The 22,032-nt window shown below is 39.2% G+C and overlaps 1 protein-coding gene across 1 annotated transcript in view; it reads left to right on the forward strand.

Moving 5' to 3' along the window:
* The first annotated feature begins 1,003 nt into the window (after nt 1–1,003).
* The window catches only part of spon1a (spondin 1a), a 68,003-nt gene continuing 46,974 nt past the window's right edge, over nt 1,004–22,032 (forward strand). Inside the window, exons 1-5 of the mRNA XM_053319127.1 lie at nt 1,004–1,235; nt 2,275–2,381; nt 6,863–6,996; nt 16,781–16,854; nt 17,327–17,449. Of these exons, the coding sequence (XP_053175102.1) occupies nt 1,004–1,235; nt 2,275–2,381; nt 6,863–6,996; nt 16,781–16,854; nt 17,327–17,449 (670 nt within the window). The remainder of the gene's footprint in view (nt 1,236–2,274; nt 2,382–6,862; nt 6,997–16,780; nt 16,855–17,326; nt 17,450–22,032) is intronic.

The raw sequence follows: 22,032 nt of genomic DNA on the forward strand, positions 1-22,032 counted from the left end.
GGCGAATTGCTTCACTTTCCGAACAACTGAGTGGTTCGTGCGCGCTCCCGCGAGGGAGTGCGTTTCCCGGCAGGGGTGCTTAATACGGCACAACACCGGCCATGTATCTACAACACCACAGTGCACAGTTTGCAGGACAACGTTTATAATAAAATAGCTCAAATCTTGTGGTGACAAATGACAGAGGAGTTCCTTTTAGCCCTAAATATTCAAAACGCAACTTTGCTGGGACATAATGAATAGGCTACCCTCCATAGGCTTCTCATTTTGGCTGATCTGAATTATTTGTGAAATGTTGTGGACGTCTCTAAAAGGCATCAATTCACTTTTGCGTACCAGGAATACAGCAATGAATGCATTCACCAATCAGCCAATGAATTCAGCACTACAGGTGACTAAACGCTTGTCCAATTTGTCTCCATGACAACCGTTTAGCAAGCTTTATGAATTTCTTTGCTTGTGTCTGCGTATCCGTGTCTCCCTTATTAGAGCCTACTTACGGCTCTTGAGTGATGACACACACACACACACACAGAGAGAGAGAGAGAGAGAGAGAGAGAGAGAGAGATGAATTCAGTCCAAGTAAGTCAAACGTGTTGCCCCTTCCCAGCACACATTGGTAGGAATGTTTGTCTTTGTCCCCAGTTTGTTGGTTCACAGTGTTCTTCGCTAGTAGGTTTGTAAATAGCTGTGGCCGTAGAGACGCAACGCTCATTTCTTGCTTGGCTATTTCCCCGGACCCCTGCAATCCTGCTTAACTATAGCGGCGCGCAGTGTGCACTTCTCCTAGAGCGAGTGCACAGCATATCCAAGTCCTCTCTCTCTCTCTCTCTCTCTCTCTCTCTCTCTCTCTCTATCATACACACCAGTATGGATCTACCCTCCTAGCAGAGCAGAAGTCTTCTTGGCAAGTTTTTTTTCACATTCGGGAGAAAGCAAAACCTTTCTCATCCTGAAGACAAGGTTTTATTCCATCTCCGCGCATCAGCTTGCAGCCTTTATGATGATGGCAACCGGGCTACATCCACGCGTTATGCTCCTGCTCTGCTTCCTCTCCACCGCAGCGTGTAATATGTTTGCATTCACCGAGGAGCCCTCTGAGAGAGTCGGGAAGGGAGACGGCTATTGTAATCGAATAGTACGGGCTCAGATCAATCGGAAGGATAGCAACACCGAGTTTCGCCTCCGTGTTGAGGGAGACCCGGAGAGCTATCAGCCAGGGAGCACATACAGAGGTTTGTCCGCCAGATATAAGAGCTCGATGTGCGCACTGTCAAACAAACATAGCGGGATATGCAACTTACAATAAGTTTGTTGAGTCTACTTTTGATGCGTCTTTTCTGTATCCCTGACAGTAAACAATATTTGGTGAGTCAAAGGTAATATTTCTGTTACAGACAACCCTGCATCCATTATGATGAAATGGGAAATTATATAGCCCTAATAAATCATGATTGATGTCAGTCTTCTCTAAAATTTGAGCACCAATTAGTAAATGGTACACCTTAAAATGACCTTTGTCAAAAATATGTAAACATTTTTTTTTGATAGTCCTTCTTCGATCTCCTTTCATGCTCTTGGGTGTTCTCGTAGTTAAAAATGATTTCGTGAAGCCAGCAGTGCCTTGCTTTTGTCTAAAGGGAAAGTTAGTGCATGTGCCATCTGCTGTGAATCTCAAAGGCTCATGCTATCCCGTTCCCGTTGCACTGCATTTGGTTCATTCTTTCCTGATTTAATCATTAACAGTTTCATATAATCCAAATCACATAATTCAATTACCTCTAATTGGGGAGTCGGAAATTACATTTTTGCAATTAAATGCTATCACGTGCAGTAGAAATGAGTCATTTTGAAGTCTAAACGACTTATCTCAACTTACTGATAAAGTTGTCAAGTACAGCAAATAACATTTTCCTAGAAGTAAATGAACTTCTGCCCTGCTAGATTGAAAAAAGCACAACAACATTATCTTGAACATTTTTTTTGATAATACTGCCAGGTCTAGACTGAGCCACTATATAACTGTTATCTGAACCGTACCCTCAAGAACAGGTGGAACATTTTATTGTGCAAAAAATAATAATTACAGTTATATCAGAATATATCAGGCTTTAAACATCAAAGCTCAACAAATCTTCTGTTGCTATTTCTAAATATAACATTACTCAGGCAGGTGGTTAATTATGTCCACTTCTGTGTTGGACTGAGTATTATAGTTGCACTTAATTCTCTGACAATTAATGCTTGCTGTCATTCTTGTTTGCCTACATCCAGTAACTCTGATTGCATCAAGTCCCTCCTACTTTAGAGGGTTCACCCTCATTGCCTTGAGGGAAGGTGCAGAAGGAGACAAGGACGAGGACTACATCGGAAATTTCCAGGTAAGGTAGCAGCTAAAGATATTATAGCCGGTATAGTCAGAATCAAATAATATGGATTTTCCTCTTTTATCATCATCATGCTGTTACATGGTAACTAACTAACCACCCCTCCACAGTCCGCTCACAGTATGTCAGAAGAAACATGGAAAAGCAGCACAGTAAACCACATTTGACTTAACCGTAACATCAACACTATCTTTTCTCTGGACTCAAGCACAAGCATGGCGCACAACGTGTGAAGAAAACAGGAAAAAAATAGACTCATCTTACTGTAGATGAGGGGGCCGAGTTTGACAGATTTTCTTTGCACAGCCTTCCTGTCTTCACATGTCAGAGTGTGATTATTCTCACCTCACCTCCTCTAATGAGCTTGATATAGCATATGAAAAGAGCATACAGTTTTTTTCCCCCATGCTGTGAAGTACATGTATGGGGAATTTGAGGAGCTGTGTGAGCACAAGCAGGTCTACATGTACGTAGGGAGTGTGCAATTTCTGTAGTAGGCTAATTAGCTTTTTATACAGGCAGTTCCAGTTGGAGTAATGTTGGGAAAAAAGGCAGAAAACAGAGTTGGACCGCCAAGAGTGAGAAAGAAAGAGAGAGAAGGCAAACTGGTTCTGTTCCGCACATGTGATCATGGCTAAATATGTGAATGTAGTGTGAGCAGTAGTGTGGAAGAGAGAAGGAGAACATTGGTTGATGGTGTATGGGTGTGTGAATTTAGAGAGTAAGGACTGGAATATAATCAAGTTACAATGATAAGCAAAAAACAATTCCTAAAATGTTACACAAAATAAGTATAATTCCATCCATACAGCGTAATATCATGTCTGTAGATGCCTTAACAACACATTCATAGTGTATAGGATTACAGTCATACACTTTCAATTCATCCTTCTTCACTGGTTCTTGTTCTGCTCTTATGCCTTTTAGCTTACTATGACCTCTCAATGTTTATTTCATCCAAGTCAGAGCTGCAGTTTCAAGAAATTCATAGAGCTTACAGTGTGTGAGATGACATTCTGTTTTCAAAAGGATTTGAAAAGAACTGAGCAACCGAGGAACTGGTTCTAGTTATATCAAGTACCAAAGTGTTGGATAAATACTGGATAATAGAATAGTTCTGATAGAGATACAATATGGTACAATGTTCTGATTACAAAATAAAGACACACTCACAGGCATTCAATTTTATTCTTTGTCCTTACCCAGAACTTGAAATCATCCTGTATGTTTTCTTAGATGTCCTTGTAAAGGGGCAGTTGTTAAACAGATTTAACAGTGCATGTGGAGTTCTTTTTCAGACTCTTGTGAACCTGTCGGCTTCAGTCTCTTCCCACATTGTTTTATTGAATCTGTAGTACAATACATGGGGAGGTCTGCACAGCAGCCCTCAGGCTGCACTGATCACAGTTACTGCCATGCTGTGGCACTCTCTGTGAACCTGAGCCTTGAATATGGGAGGACATCAAAAACTGGAACATTTATTTTTGTCCTGTGTGCACCTCACATCTCATTGCCCAGCGTTAATGCCAGCAAGTTTTTCCCCCTCTGTTTTATTTGTCCTTGCAATTGATTTCATGCTGTTGTTGTTTAGTGCCAGCCTTGAGCATGCTCCTCAGCCATATTGCAGAATGCAGCGTGGTGTGACAAGGCGCTAAACGTCAAGTGTAAAAAGGGGAAACACTACATCATTTAGTCATATTCAGTCACTTTTCTCCACACATGGATGAGACTGAATGTTATACTGCGGGGTGCACAATGATAGATGTGATAGATAGATGTCTGACCATAGCCTTCTGATGTTAGCATCAAAAGTAAAAAGAATGGCTATGTCATTACTGGGACCTGCCTTTGATTAGACTACAGCTAGGTTTAAAGATGTCGAAGGTCTCTTTCACAGCTGCAGATGATCACCTGTCTTGTTACAGGCACCATGTGACACAACAGTAAAAATATACTGCTGTCCAAGGAGATATTCCTCTATCATCACCTGTTCAGTTAGTCTTTCATGTTTGATGTCTTTTATGTCCAAAATACACACACACACACACACACACACACACACACACACACACACACACACACACACACACACACACACACACACCATTCCTCCATTCTGAAAGAGCTCTGGGTGGGCCAGCCTCCAGGCATTGAGAGAAAAGAAAAGGAAAAGCTGCAACAGAAGACGTCAGGCTTTATTTAACATACAGCTCATTTGAAATCTGCTGGTGTGCCCCATCTCAGCCGTCTCAGGACAGCTCCCGACTTGATGAAAAGCACTTTTATTGAGCTCTCTGGGGAGGTCAGCTAGCCACTGTGTGTGTATGTTTGTGTGTGTGTGTTTGTTGGCAAGAGTGTAATCCAGTGGGCAATGCTGGTGATATAAGATGAGACAATGGTTCTCAGCAGGGTAGGATGATAGTACAAGAAAAGGCAAATGGCCATGTGAGGGATGAAATCTGTGCCTTTTTGAGTGCATGATCATAACATATATCATGGGTGCATCATCTTCACATCCCAAAGGATTTGACAATGAGGCAACAGAGAGACGTGGCATATGACCTCTGTTTACAATGTGACAGTTGCATTCACTTTTTCAAATATTTCATGAAATGTTATTATTTATTTATTATTATCTGGGTATAGTATAGTAGCTAAAGCCAAACACTTCTGATATCTGATACACACATTTTTTCCATAAATCCAAATGCCTACATCCTTTCTCCAGTAATTTGTGAGGTGTCAGTGGAGGGATGCAAACTTGTACAAGATGAAGTGGGTCATAGGTCATTTTTCAGCAAATTAGTTGGTTCTTTTTGCAGATGGTGTTTAATGCATCTCCATGAGGCTTCACTGATTTTAACATGTGTTGCTGTCCAGTCAGGCCAGCCCAGGATGCCTGTAAGAAACCATGGGAACATGGGGGCTGGGGGGTGGGGTGGGGGTATAATCCATCAGTCTACACACACACACACACACACACACACACACACACAAACAGGCTCCCCTCTCTCCCGCTCACTGGCTCTTACACACATACACATACAGACAGACACACACACGCACACCCTCACACAATCCACTTTCAGAGGGAACTCATTCATAACATGGCATGACAAAGAAAATTCTCTGCTGACAGCTTTATGGAGTGAGAAAGTTCCCTGTCTTTACTGCCCTGATGCCCTGATGTCACTTCCTATAAAGCAGATACTTGGTTTTTGGTCAGTGAATTTTAGCCTGCTGGCTGCGCTCCCACATACAATTTGCTCTACAAATTTTCTATCCAGTTAAAATCAATGAATCCTGAGTATCTCAGGTGTGCACCCGAGTAGAGAGGGCAGCGTGTATTTGGACACCTCAGTTTAACCCAAAGAGTTTCAGGACTTGCTTTTTTTAATGTTGCTTACATTGATAGATCTGATCTGTGTTAGTACTGATGTGTTCAATTCAATTTAATTAATTTTATTTCACCAGGATAATCCACTCAATGTCAATACTGCTTTCCAAGGTATCCCACTAAGAGGGGCGATACTGTATGTCAGCAGGTGCAAATGTTACAGATGTAACTGATGTATTTGTAAGTTTGGAAAAAATTGGAAATGCATTTTTATCTTTTAAAAGTAAAGTGTCTTCTCATTCAAGATGAGGAAAGTGCAATGTTTCAACCATCCGCTAGATTGGTTTAGAAGCTTGAGCTAATCTCTCCAACACAATGACAATTAATCAGGACATCTTCAAATTATTTTGCCACAAACATCAACTCCCCTTTCCCTGTCACTCTGATACAGTGGTTTACACTTCTTAAAATTAAGCAGTGTCTACTTGCAACCCCATATATCTATGAATTGTGAGCAGTTCCAGTAAGGAGTGATTTTATGCCCAAACCTCTCATGTTGTCTCTGCTATCCTGTCAAATTCAGTCAATTTCACTTTACTTTGTGATGAGTTGGAGGGGTCCCAAACCCCAGGATGGGTTTCAATGCATGCACACATGCATACATGTACGCAAGTACACACGCACACACATACACACACGCACACATATGAACAGGTGTTTGAATCTGAATTTAGTTCAGTTCAACATAACAGGTGGAAAAGCCAGATGTGTTTGTGCCCACATCTGGCTTTATAATAATTGCCCAACTACTAGGTTGTTTATTCTTGTTTGTTTGTGTGGTGTTGTTTTTTTGGATGAAATCACTTCAGGTGTCCTGAAAATGTGTAATTAATGTCAGTTTCAGTGACTAATTATGTTTTTTATAGGCGCTTGAACTGACAGTGAGAGAGGAAATTAATTTGAAGTGATCCAAGAACTAATGAGTAAAGTCATATGCGGATGTTTGAAGTACTTCTAAAGCAAATCTTGTCTGAGGATATTTATATTCATTACTAATTACTAATCTCTTTTTATGTCTCTCTCTCTACTTGTGCGTTGCGTGTGTGTGTGTTTGTCTGTGTGTGTGCTTGCTCTACAGATAATTGATGAGGAAGAAACACAGTTTATGACTAACTGCCCTTCTGCAGTGACAGAGAGCACTCCTCGCAGACGCACCAGCATCCAGGTGTTTTGGACTGCACCCCCTAGTGGCTCCGGTTGTGTCTTCATCAAGTATGTATACAGCAGTGGTTTAACTCATACAAAACATGTTCAGTTATATTTGAAGTTAGATTCCTTGTATGTGGTGAATTAAATTAAATGTGGTAAGAGGTCAGATAATGTGAAGAAGAAGGCTGCCTACCCTCCATAAGAGACCCCAGCTGAATTGTCAGTCCCAGTCAAACTCTCAAATGGCTTTTTTTCCCTTTTTGAGAAGGTAAAAATGGTTTATCCTTAAAAAAAATATATGGTATATTTTGGAAATGGTCTATTCCAATTTGGCAGTCTGCAGCTCTAACTTTGGTGATTTTCAACCCACAGTAAAGTTGATTTGACTTTGTTAGGATGACATTGTAGTCCAAATTGCTGTAGTGGTCAAATAAAGAGGAAGATGTCCTTTCATTGTTCTGTAGGTCATTTAGTTTCCTGCAGTTCTTCTCTTGGAGAACAATAATTGCCATGTGAAAGATGGCATGAGGCATGGTGTGCAGTCAGTTGTGATACAAGATTAAATGATGTGTGTAATTGTGTGTACTTTCTGCACATTAGTTGCAGTTGCAGTGTAGTTGTATGTAGTGTAGTTGTAATGATGTGTTTAGCTTGATATCTACCTTCTGATACCATTTTCTGTAGCGACCATGTTCTTGTCTTGTCTGAATTTCCTGCCATGATCATGGCCAGGTCCGATTTTCGTAAATCACGTAATTCCATCAAATAGCAGTGACAGTGGTTCATGACAGTGGGATTCTAGCTACATTATGCAGTCAAGAGAGCTTTTAAAGGTTGTTTAGTTAGTGAGTAGGATTTTTGTTGGATTTTCAATGCAAACGTTGATTTTATGCAGTATATTAACTGTAACAAACCTACATCCCTTACATTTTCCTCCATAGTGAACTGCATGTCACTGCCCCAGTATGAACAGTGGCCTTAAAGACTTTTGATGGGTTCTTTAAACAGGGTTTCTTTTAAACTGTCTTATTCTTTCCATGCAATTTTAACAACAAAACCTGGGAGATTTTCCTTAGTCTCTATGAGCAAAGTGTTTAATAGACTGTGGGTCTAGTGTTTGCAAACTCATAGCATTCAAAGTTGACCCCTCTTCTCCCGCTCAAAGAGTAAGCAAAAGAGAGAGAGAGAGAGAGCAGTAGTGGTCGAGCGAGCTAGAGTGAATGAAGGAAGTGAACGATGCTGGTAAGAACAAAGATGTGATTCTTGGTTTTTCATGGTGGTTATGTTCGAAAAGCACAAATAAACATGTCCACACCTCTGCACAACCCTGCGGAAAGGTGCCACATTGCCAGATTGTGTGTGAACACAAAGCTTCATCTTGTCTGCTGTGGCCTCTCTGCTCTGTGTGTGTGTAGCTCAGCCCATCCTCTGTCAAGCAGACATGCAGATCTTTATACATCTATGACACAAAGACAGAGAGCAGAGTGGAGTGGAGGAGTGAAATATAGGCAGCAATGCAACCTGGCCGCTTCACTACCAGCCCAATCTCACATCCGGTGTGCTGTTATTGGCTGGGACTCCACACCCACTACCCAAAGGTTGACACCCAGAAATATCCTGAACACAGTAATAATAAGAAAATACAGGCAGAGTCTCTGCAGATAAATACACCACCACACACTTCTTAGTCGTAAGTGATGACTGAGAGGGATTACTTTTGTATGTCTACTTTTTTTGTTAAGGAAAATCCTGGAAAACTTTATATAATATATTTTCAATTTTATGCTGATATTTCAAAGTTTTATGTAAATTGATAGTGGTAACAGTAGTCAGATGATCTCAGGTCTTTGGTTTTTACTTTTTAAGTACATTCTTACCATATATTTCATATCAGAATTGTTGATAAACATGTTTTAAGATTAGTTATCTAGCTCATATTTGTAGAAATTCTGTCATCCAGAATTAAATATGAGTTTCAATCATGTAATGTATGGTGCTACTGCACTCTGGGATTGTGAGCTGTGTTACCAGCATATATCAAGTCTGCATGTACAGTAACACTCTTTCATTACATCCCTTCCCCCAAGCTAAGTTAAATGCAGAATGGCATATCACATTTTCATTCCCATTTGGCTTCTTAAACTATTCATTACCTTTATTACTTACATGGCTGATTGACACCGATCAATTCTGCTGTTGTGTGTCCTCTGGGCTTGCTTGGATACAGAAGAGTAGTCATGTTCAGCTGAAGACAGATCATGGCAGAAATCCGTTTATCAATCCAGGACTGTGGGGAAATAATGAGAGTACAGAAGCTGGAAAGATACTGAGGTACTGTAAAAGAGAAAGTCCTCTTATCTTGTAATTGTTTATTTTCAATTGGTTTCTCTGCTGCATGGCTTACATCTACTGTATGCTGTTCTTATGCACAAAGGGGTGACAAAAGGGTTACTTTTCTTAGTAATTTATTTTATTATGTGACTGCTACAGAATGTTTCTCTTTCCTACGTCCCTGTGCTTTCCATTCCCTTCTACTATCTCTTATGTAGAGTATCTTCATGACCTGCTCTCTCAACAACCTCTGAGCTTTACTTTGTCTGTCATTCTTTCTTTCTTCCCCTCTTGCGGTCCTCTTTGTTTTCATCTTCACTATGATCTCATCAGTCTTGTCACAGGAGGTAGTGCTATATGGCATATCTATTCTCCTCATAGAGACCAGCAGGATGACGGCAGAATAGTATTGTTAGGCACATGTTTTGTGTCCACAAAAAAGGAATGCAAGAATTTGCACCAACCTTTTCAGTAGTGGTAACTTCTAAAGAAATTATGTTGAACCAAAACACTATATTGAGTTATGGGAATTTTCCTCTGCAATCAAAGGTGTTTTTAATTTCCATGTACTTAATAATTGGCTGCATACAGTAAACACATGTTTTTAAGTCGATTATTCATAAATATTAAGTTGTTCCAATTAGGAATTTTCATGTATCATATACTTAGTTACTATATTATGAACAAGTTGTGTAAAGTGGCAACTTAAAAATTTGATTTTATTCAGTAGTGTTTAGCTTTATTTGGCACTGCAGTGTATTTGACAACATGATGTTTAAATCAACAACAACACAAATGTAAATTGTCCAGATCCTGGGGTAGACCGGTTACCAGGCTAGTAATGAAAATTGGTATCAAGGCCTAATAAATGATAGGTTAAAGATTTGGATCATTACTGCTGACTTTTTCAACTGTCTTTATATATATCTTATGAGGATAGTGAATTAATCAATAGAGCCATCCCTTATCATATTCAAACCCTTACACACACATAAATAATCAAAAAGCTCAATAAACAGGTTGTATCAATAAGCTTAACAAATTACTGCCAGATAAATTATACTGAATAGTAAGATAACATATCACATTTATCTATCATCATCATCTATGTTAAAGTGAACTGGTTAAGTTAGGAGCAGGGGCCACTTGTCAAATGTTAGGGTTAGGGTATGGGTTTTCCAATACCATTACTGAACTGACAATCGCTCATATCGTTGACATGACTGATTGGCATGTAGCCACAAGTGCAATATTTTTTAGAATTTGAAATTTGAACCCACAGGGAACAGTGCAGGAGCAGTTTACACTTTGCCCAGTGTCCTCCTTCTTCTCTTCAAAGTAAACAAAAAGGCAGGGGGTGGCTACTTCTCTGCATACTTAAATTGTATTGTGCTATTTAACAAAAAGGGGGAAAGGATCAAGAGCATGGGTGACTGCCAACAACATGCATTTCAAAGATACCTCAAGCAGAGGTTTTGCAGAGAATTAAAACTTAAAACTTGCAGCAGATAGATAATCCATCACAGTTGAGATTAAGTTAAATGTTTACAGTTACATCTTAATCATTATATGTCAATATATGTATATAAAACTGAAGTTGCAAGCACAGACAATTATCAAAACTATCCTTAGTGATGAATGAATAAGCAGAATTTGAAACATGCTGTTCCTTTCCACAACTCAAATGAGAACTGCTAAGGGCAGGATGGCCAGATTATACTGCTAAATATGATTAGCATAAAGGATATGTAATAGTACAACAGATTCCATGAAGTTGTGTGTAACAGGCAGAGCCTAAACTCTGTACATGGGTCCGACTATTAGTCATATCACAATTGGGAGCATGCCCAAAGTAATTTGAGTTCAAATGACACAATATTACGTTGATATAATTACCAACATTATTATGTTTATTATTATTATTAAAATAGTGTTTGCAACTTCAAATTTTGATCTAAATCATTAAATTATTTATATCTGTGTGTGTGTGTGTGTGTGTGTGTGTGTGTGTGTGTGTGTGTGTGTGTGTGTGTGTGTGTGTGTGTGTGTGTGTGTGTGTGTGTGTGTGTGTGTGTGTGTGTGTGTGTTGGTGTGTGTATGTATTTGTATACACCATATTTAAATATACACACACACACACATGTATATGTAACCTTGTAACTTGTACCATGCATTAAATTAAGTGGTGGTAATAGGTTTCTTTTTATAGTGTAGATGAGGACAAAGTTGAAAGTGCGACAGAGTTCACAGCCTGGAAAGACTTGTGGATGAAATACCAGGGTGTAGTAGAGAGGGTGAGAGTGAGAAGCTTACAGTTCAAAAGAGATGGCTCTGAAAATCACGATTACAGGCTGGCAGTGGGTATTTGTCACTGCACTTTCCCTTAGCCGGCAGTCATAATGATGACAAAGTTTTTTGTGTGCCTCTGTGCTGCCACACCACAAAAGTTTTAATAAAGTATTTTTGATTGAAGAGGTACAACTCCTGTAACTAACAAGTGCAGGCCTTTTTTTAAAATATGAAAACTGTTCAGTAGGGAGACGCTCATACCTTACTGTGTTATCACATAGTCCATACCAACAAGGAAGCATGGAGACATAAATAGACACATATTTTATGCTCAGCGAAAGGAGGAAACAACATAAACATTAAATGGTTGCTCATATTGTAGATTATCTTAGATAGGACAATTTCATTACCATCACAGGCAGGGTAAATGTTTGTTTTTTAATTTCACTTTGTATCTCAGAAGAGTTCGGCCTGTCAGTTTACCTGTCTGTAAAATATCATGGCTATTTATATATTAGAAAACAATAACCTATGTCTATGAAATTCAAGGTGTATGTGCCTGTGTGGCATGTGTGTGTTTCTGTTAGAAAGCCCCTGTGACTCATATGTTGTACCAGTAATCTTGCTCCTCCCAAGTGGTTTGATGCAATATAATTGATAGGCAGTTGCTGTCTTCTAGATGGAAAGACTGAGATTGGTGGTTTGGTTTAGTCTAAGGTTGGTCTGTGATGACAGGGTCAGACCAGGATGCTCATTCAAAATTCTGAACTCAGAGCACTGACGTTTGAAAGTCTTACCATGGAGTCCAGTTATTTTTAGCATTCTTACATACTAGTATCAAGTCATGCCAAGATTTGATTCACTGTGTGTCTATTGCTGGTATTACACTCTATATTCTATAGACACGTTGATGGTTTGCTGCGGTGTTGTGAAACTAACCATTACACAGCTTAAAGTAACATCAACAAAAAACACACCGTCACTGCTGTAAGGTGACTCAGGGTTTGCTCAGTACAATTTAAAATCTCAACAGCAGTTTGTGAAATAGTCAAACATTCAAATGGAAACATGAGTTTTCCATTTTTGTACCATTCAGCACAACTTTGAATATATCCACCTTTTGCCACTTATGTATCTACCCATCCACCCAACCTGCCACTTCCAAACATGGACATTTTCACATTATATAGACTTGAAATGTTAAATTGGAAAGTTCATGTCCATGTACACAAAACAATAGTTTAAATTTCCTAACTATTTCCCGAACTGTTGTGAGACTGGGTTGGGATTCAGGTGCAACACTACACTAAGACTCCTGCACAGTCCTCCAAGCTCCTAGTATGAGATGTAGCGTTACATTGTAATAGTAGAAGTTTCAAACCTTATTTATTTATTCGCCTCAAATACTGGAGTGCTGCTTTCAGTGTGCATAATTCAATTAATAAAGGTATTTCATCACCTGGGAACCATATCCAAAATGGAACCAACCATCAGAAGGCAACCCTTCCGAACAGCAACAGACAATTTTCAGTCAGATGAAAGTTATTGAAAAAGTTACTTTTCAGTGTGATGATTTCTCAGTTATATTCTGTTTGTAATGGAATTATATTCTACTGCCGCTTTGAAATCAAATGGTTAATTTAATGTGTAATTGGATTAAAAATAAATTGGCTTCCATTCTGCTCATCAGGGCACACTTATTGATGAAATCATGACTTTGTCCGATGACAAAAAAGTAGAACCCTAGACAGGAGCTACTGTCACAGCTGAATCTGTTGACTTCATCCTGCTTGTTAAACAGAGCCAGAGTAAGTCACATCAGAATATAGTCAATATATTGCAGTCACCATTGAAGTCGCCAAAATCTTTTATCTTCCCATTTGTAGTTGGGAAGCAATTTATTTGTAGTCTCCCTCTGGCATATGATATGAAGGGTAGTGCGTTAGTACTGATAGCTGTCTGAGTGAGACAGTATATCAGTGATCAGATGAATGTCACAACCACATGCATCTGTCAGAACCAGTTTATCTCCTTTAACACAATGACAAGACAGACCTCAGGCACTTCAGTATAGTCAAGCAGACCCACAAATATTTGCGTTTTGTGCACTGGTTCTAAGTATTGCCTCTGAATTGTTTATTTTTTTCCCTAAATTTTGTTTGCAGCATGAGCAGACAAAAAATAGGATTAATTTAATCTCTGGTTGTAGCAGGAGCAGATAGAACAAAAAAAGAATTTATTATTTATTTTATAAGTTCCCTTGAACGAGAAAGGGTGTCCAAACTTTTGACTAGTACTGTACATTGGGCATACAAATGCAAATGTAGTCGTAGAAAGACAAAATCTATTTTTGCTTTTTCCTCTCTCACCATTTTCTCTCTGTTTCTCTATTTTTATTAAGCTCCCACACACGCGCACACACACTTTCGCTCACACACATTCAAATCAGTGCACATTTGGGGTGATTGGGATCGGCCGTGGTGTGGATCCGGCAAAGTGAGATAGAATTTAAATTGGATGTTAAATAAGCATTACTCTGCTTGATTGTCTGGCCAGCCCAGGAAAGTGGGCAAGCAGTGAGGCAGAGTGTGCTGCTCTCTCTCAGGGAGATATGTGAAATTGGAGTGAGATTGAATTAAAGCATGAACAATTACAGATGTGCTGGTGCTGTTGCTTATCATTTCATCCACATATGTGGGGCCATTTTGGCCATAATCATGCTCTCTGCCCTCACATGCAATATCATTACCTCACGTAGACACCTATACACCCCGTATAATGCATGTGAGACAAAACAGTGGGAAGGTGAGTGAATTAGGCTGTAGTTTAGTCAGAGTAAAGATACACTGGGTCATTAAGAGAAATTAGATAGTATTTGTCAGAGAAGAGTAGTAGTTTGTGTGTGAATTAGTATAATGTATAAGGGAGGGCTAACTGTTTGTAAAAGAGAATAATTATGTTTGTGTGACAGAATGATCTTTTGTGAGAAGAAATGATATTGTATGTGTTTGAGTAAAAAAAGCAGTTTGACTGGGCAGTTGCAGCTTACACCCTCTTGAAATCAAATCCTGTATCAGCTCTGTGAAACTGCTGATAAGGCTAAACAGACGAGCATTTAACTCAAGATAGTGCTTAAAATTCAGCACGTTTTGTTAGGGTGATAGCAAGGTCACCATCTTTTCTAATGATCCTGCACTTCCTCTCAATGTAAAAGGATGTAAGCCAATCAGAAAATTGAATTTAACGCACCACTATTCTCTGTCACTTATACTGTCACTCTCTCATACATACAGTATACTATCATGAAAGTATAATGTGAGTGTATTCAGTATAGCTGTCTGTGTTAGGTTAGTAGTTCAAGTACCGTAGAAAATGATATAGTTCATGCAGGACACGGAAGACATACAGCCCGTTGATTGAATCAGCATTCCTTATCAGTCACACGCCAATCACAGCCATTCTCACAACAAGGCGGTCCATTTAAATATTACCCCCTCCTACACCGATCCCTGCTACATCAATGATGCCTCTCACGCTGATGGTGGAAAAGCTTTGCCTTGAACCACTCCAGCCACCACCTTTCTGGTTCAGAGTCCAAAGGTCAAACTGGATTTCAGTGTCTTGCCTTGGGCCCACTCTTGTACACCGGGGATTTCTGCATTGCGCTCCCCGTTTTAGTTTAGCATGCTACTGGCTAATCCAGGATTTTAGATTACAGCCACCAGTGCCAAGCAAAACTGTATTTCCAAGTGGTTTAAAGACTGAAAGTATGTTCATGTGTATAAAAGAGCATGATTGGGATACATTGGTGTGTATAAGACAACATGTGATTTATGGCCTGAACAGCCTCTCATACACTAAAAATGACCTGCTACAGTAAATATCCATCATGTTCCTCCACTCACTGTGCAGTAAGTGTCCTGCCTTGACCATCTATAAATGAAATTGTAGTTTCACAATGGTTCTCTTTTTTCTTGCATTTTGGAGAAGACTGAACTCTGTTCTTTTGTCATTTTTCTTTTTGTCTATCTCTCCAATACTCTGTGCTTACATAAGAGGGGCAAATGAATCTTAGAAAAAAGAAGGGAAAAGAAAATGCTAATTTTAATAGGTGTATGTAACTGTCATTCACTGTTACTGTGAAGGTATGGACTGTTTGAATAGTATGTAAGTATAACATTTCCCTTTCAAATTGGGAATTAAGTTAAGAGAGGAATGCAGCTTTTACAAGATCATAAACAAGTCTATTTTTTCTCTCATCCTTTAGTTGAATTTACATGTTCCAAATGTGTTTTTCTTCCTGGGGAATGATCATTGCTGGGACCAGCTCAGCACAACAGAGTGCAGCACAGCTCAGCTCCAGAATAAATGGTATGCTAACAGTCCAGCTGGACTGTACCCACCTGGATCAGACCTTAGCACAGCATCTCCATCCAGCGCCTCATTGTTTGGTTTTATTCCCATGGAAACCTTCCTGCAGTCATGGCTGGTGTAAAAGGCTGGTGTTTGAGAGGAAGTTAGGTGCCTGGAGGCTTGTTTTCTGTTGTAGATTTCTCAAGTCTGCTCTGAAAAGATTTGTTTGTGGCTGATTTACATGCCAAGACCCCTCTCAGACCTGTGTTCCCCACCATCCAGTGGAACAAGCCTCTTAGACAGCTCAATCTAGAGAGGCTCCCCTCTGCCATTTCAGTCAGTTCCTATTGACACGGTGTATAGTGTGCATTTCTGTGTGTCACATTTTTTAGGAGTTAAGTATCTTTCTGACTTTCTCAGTTTTTTTCTTATTTCTTTCAACCTCTCATTTCTATGTATGTGTGAAACTTAATGTTGATGCATGCTTTCTTTGTATGAGACATTGAATTCTTCACTCTGAACGTCAGCCTGATTTAGCAATTTCCCTGTAGGCTCTGATGCCTGTTTTTAGGAGTCTTTGAAATAAACAGGAAAATGATTGTGAATAATTCTGCATCTGTTCCATCTGCCACAGTCCACTGTTCAGACTCTATCAGATCTTAAAAGCTGTGATTTTCTATGTTTCCTGCTGGGTTGTCTTCTCTTGCCTTCATTTTAAACACACAGTTTCCCCAAATATCTCTCAGAAATACCAGTACTTTACATGTTTGTGCCTTTCACTTTTACTTTTGCCCCTTGTGCCCATTTGTACTTGATGCTGCCTCCAACAAATGTACCTTCTCACTGTCTCCACCTCTTGTTGTTCTCTGTGTAGAGCGAGCATTGTGCAGAAGAGGATAATCTATTTCCAAGATGAAGGCTTGCTCACCAAGCGAATGTGTGAGAAAGGTAGGCTTCTATTATAGACATCAAATAAATAATTTACCATGAATTTTCGGTTCCTTAAATCTCCCTGCTGGTTCTTTATTTTGCTCCTTACTGTGTCTTTTTTGTATGTCTTCTTTTACTCTATTTTCTTGAACTTTTGAAGTAGAGACATTCCTCTGCTATTATGCTCTGGCATGTGAATCATTGTAAATGAGTGTGACCCCCTGGCTGTGCATGACATTGGATGCCACACTAAGCAACAGATCAGAAGATTGTGCTGCACATCCTCCCCTTTCTTCATGCCCTTCCTCTTTTCCTCCTATTAGCTCCCCACTTACTTAAAACATCTATCTCCAGTATAATGGGCACCAGACTCATCTGCTCCTTATACTAATGAGCCATCTCTCTATGCCTATCTCATCGTCTTCTGTTTTTGTCTCTCTATCTCTTTTTCTTTGTCTTTCTTATCTCCCTTCTCCTCATTTATGTACAGAATCCCTCTATGGAGACACTACAGATAAACCTGTGCTCGACTGTTGTGCCTGTGGAACTGCCAAGTACAGAGTAACCTTCTATGGGAACTGGTCAGAGAAGATTCATCCCAAAGACTATCCACGTAAGCACGAACTGCTCTGCTCTTTGTCGTGTCACCTCTGCTCTATCACACATTTAATCTTGATTGTAGCACTGCAGTCCCAACTTCTCCTGTACAATGTGTTCCCCATTAGTGGGTGGTTTAGCCTTGGTTTGTGCCTCTTAGTGGTGATGTGGGTGGTGAGTTAAGGCACAATACTATCCCTGTGTGTATAACCTTGTGCCACATTATCAGGATGTGAATGGACTCGAGGATTACACTGGGCTCTCTTGTTTAAATCAGACGCTCGCTGGTCAGATCATATGCTCACGCATATACTGGATGCAAACACAAAGTTCACAGATACAGTAGATCAACTAAAAAGAAGATAGGACATGGTGTGGTTTCCATTTTATACTAGGCCAGTCAAATTTCTCCTTGTCATATCCTAGGTAACCATGTAATAGTAACACATAGACACATATTTCACTGGACAATATTATTCTCTGACTACAATAAGCACATAATAATCTGTCCTTGCAATACTTTGCAATCAAAACCCAAGAAAAATCTTGCTTCAAGTAAGCTATGTGTGAGATTGTGTTTTTGTAGCAGCAGGCTTCATTTGCTGCAGTATGGTACCTGAGATACTGTGAGATATTGTGTCACATGCCATTTCACTATTTTTAACATATGTCCTTCAAGTGACCACTGTGGTGACACACATTCTGAGACCAGAAATTTACTATAAAACAGGCCAACTTTTTTTTTCTCCCAGTGACAACATGATAACCTTGATAGTTCTACTTTTTTTCTCCCTTTTTTGTCATTGTTAGTCATGTAGCAATGCATGGCTATTCAACCCCAAGCAATGCCAACTCATTTGGACGCTGGTTGTAAACTAACGTTTTTATGGGTGTAGAGTCAGAGAGAGAAAAAAGAAAGAAAAACTGAAAGTTTAACATTTCTTTAATGACCAAATAAAGTAATATCCAGTAATAGTCAATTTCCCCAAGGGAAGCAGGCTGAAAACACACTATACACCAAAACAGCAGCTGTCTTCCATTTCCTGTCTACTCAACCTGGCTGCAGCACATGCATTACACACAGGAATATCTGGACCACAGCCAATCAGAGGGGGGTCCCGCCCTTCACTATCTCTGATTGGTTTAGACCACGATATGGGCTTAATGTGTATCTGTTGTTGAAGGTTGAACCACAGGGAGACTTTCAGAGTCGCACCGGTGCGACCTCAGATTTTTTTTTGTCACAACATTGAGAAATTAGGTCGCACCAAATTGGTTGCACTCTAGAGCCCTGTGTGGTTTTATATGGTTTCATAAGGCCTTCAAATTCTCAGCCATACAAAGATTTGTCTGTGCTTTGCTCTAGACAAAATCCACTGTTGCCAAAGTCTATCAAAGTTCTTGAACACCAGAGCTACATCCTTATTGGTCTAATGATGAAAATCATGTCCAAAAGATTATCTGTTTATTGACAGACAATACCAATACAAAGAACAAAATGGTAGTTGATTGGAATAAAATGTTGTCCAAGCAATGTCAGTGTTGAATCTAAAAGTATTGTTCTGGGGTCCAATAATGCACCATGAATTAGGGAATCCTATTAACCTGTAGAGGGAGGCCAAAAGGTGCAGGATAAGATTTTCGCAAGTCATTAATTGACACTTGACTAACATATGTCCTCTCACTGCACTATTTTCCTTTTATGTATTCAGTGAAAATATATATTTTAAAAATAAGGATGGAAACTAGCCACACCATTGATTACTAGGGCTGTCAATCAATTAAAACATTTAATTGCAATTTATTGCATGATTGTCTCATGATTAATCATGTTTTTAATACTCTTATTAACATGGGAGTGGATTCATATGCTTTATGCAAATATATGTTTATTATTATTTAAAACAATCCAGATCAATGAAATATTGCATGCTCCAAAAATCTGCTGTCACTTATGATATCAGTTAGGAACTAGTTGCATTCACTCTGTCTGTCTGTCTGTCTGTCTGTCTGTCTGTCTGTCTGTCTGTCTGTCTGTCTGTCTGTCTGTCTGTCTGTCTGTCTGTCTGTCTGTCTGTCTCTGTCTGTCTCTCTCACTGGCTCCCAGTGATACTCATTTCAGAAGTGAACTAATGCTGCCTCAACCTCACACAAAAGTTTTGATGATGGAAATGAGTCCCTGTCTGTCAGGGTCAGAAATGTATAAAAGGATAGAAACATTTCCTTTAAATTTCAAAGGGCTGCATCAACAAAAATAGAAATTAAAAAATCTAGTTTTTTAAAAATCCTGATTGTTGAAGACAAAAATGGATTAGATTTATGCAAGTAAATTGGGGAAATGTCATCCTTTGCTAATGTAATCCTTTTGTAGAGATAGAGCAGGACTGAAACGCCTTTAGAGATAAAATAGAGGGAAAAGAAAAATTGATTTCTTATCTTGGTCCACCTGCACAGGGGCACCAACAGATACAGTCTTCACTTTTTCAGTCTCCAATCATGCAATTTCCCAATCAGTTACAAGCAAACATCATTTTGTTTGATATCCCATGTCTCATGCTTCATATACATTTTCAGGTACTTGGAAAAACTATGATTTGGAGAAGCTTTTACATCACTGTTAACTTTTATTGTTACTAGGGCAAAGACACAGGACCCTACTATCAGTCTCTTAGCTTATGTAGGTAATGCAACTAGACAACACTAACTAATGAAAAACAAAACCATGCATTTGGGCCATGATACCTAAAACCCTAAAGGCATTTTCCCATATGGTTCAAGGCAGGTACATACTGTACATCTGAAGCTCAAACATGTTGAACAAAAAGCTTCAAACCCTGGGACAGCAATTAGAAAAGGGCACCTTTCACTGCTAAAAACACATTCAGACCAGGTCCTAAGAGATTATTTTGACACTGCTAGTCCGAATTCCTCTGGAAGGTCATTCTAAATCCTGGTTATCATTAAACTACTCTTAAACCAGGACACAGGAATACAGTAGTTAGAAGTCTGTGTGCAGGCTTCAAGTATAATACAATTTTTTAGAAAGTTAAGTGGAAGTCTTAAAAGTAATCAAGTAACCGATCAATGAAATTATTCTGAAATAAAATACATTATTTCAGAATAATCAAATTAAAATATTTGCTGCAGCATTCTGAAAACACTTGAGTTATTGTATCTCTCTTTATTTAGGACAGAAAACAGACATTACAGACATCACAGCAATGTGAAATGGTGTTATTATAAGCCCCTTGGTGCCATAGAAATATTGTATTGATCTAATTGTTGTTCCTTAGAAGAAGAAAAAATGATTATGTTGCTTACTGTTAAGTCTAAAGACAAAAAGAAAAACACGACATTAACAAAAACACAATGACAAAAATGAAAACACAACAATATTAACTCCTAACGGAAAGGGTAGGTACCTGCTATGACAAGGATCATTGCTGATTGGAAGAAGGCACGTCTGTCTTTTTAACAGGTGGGAAAAGCTGCTTTACACTATACCTGAGGGCTGAAACATAGCTATATGTTCAAAGAGAAATGTAATTAAACTGAGAGAAAAAGCCTGCCAATAACTGCACACACTGAATGTGTAAGTAGTCCATATACATTTAATAACCACTGCTCCACTGAAACCGTCATAATTACAATTTAAGGAGTTACTGTCATTTTCACAATGAACATTTTACATTTTGCCTTAAAAGTGAGCGGTGGAAGTTAATGTTATTTAGGATAATTACCATAAAGATAATTACAAACATTTATCAACCATATGCGCAAATCTCTCTCTCTCTCTCTCTCTCTCTCTCTCTCTCTCTCTCTCTCTCTCTCTCTCTCTCTCTCTCTCTCTCTCTCTCTCTCTCTCTCTCTCTCTCTCTCTCTCTCTCTCTCTCTCTCTCTCTCTCTCTCTCTCTCTCTCGTGAATTAATTAATTACTTCGAGGGTGTGGCCAGGGAAGGTGTTGAAGACGGGCACCGGTGATTTCAACAGCCTACCAAATCTGATAGAGTACCTTTTATTCAGATTTTCAGCATATCTAACTGAATGTAAGAACATGCTTCTTATGAAGAAACGTAGTGAAACACACATCATCTGTGGATGATGAGGGCTCCGTGCTGCATGGTGCTGAACTTTGGGACCCAGCAGTCTGCACAGAAAGCTCCTCTCAGTATTAGAGCTTCTTCATCTAACACGTTAACATCCAACATATGAGGTGTAAAGCAGCCTTTCCCACCTGTTAAAAAGACAGATGTGCTTTCTTCTAATCAGCAATTGTCGTCGTGTTTTTGTTAATGTCGTTGTATTTTTCTTTTTGTCGTTGTGTTTTTCTTTTTGTTGGTGTCGTTTGCCCTTCTGGGCCACCGTATCACATGGACTCAAGCATATATTATATGTTTATCAGGTCTGTCATCATCATTGTGCTTCTCACTGATGTAATAACATAACGTATTATATATGATAACAAGCTAGACAAACAGTTACCATGAACAGATGATATATTCATGAAGGATCACTGAGGTCTCTAAAGTGAGATAATAAGGATATACCAGCCCATCGATATTAAATGAAATGTTGTACTCCATGCCCCATTATGCCTTA

The sequence above is a fragment of the Scomber japonicus genome, chromosome 1 (assembly GCF_027409825.1).
Source record: "Scomber japonicus isolate fScoJap1 chromosome 1, fScoJap1.pri, whole genome shotgun sequence".
NCBI classification, from domain to species: Eukaryota; Metazoa; Chordata; class Actinopteri; order Scombriformes; family Scombridae; genus Scomber; species Scomber japonicus.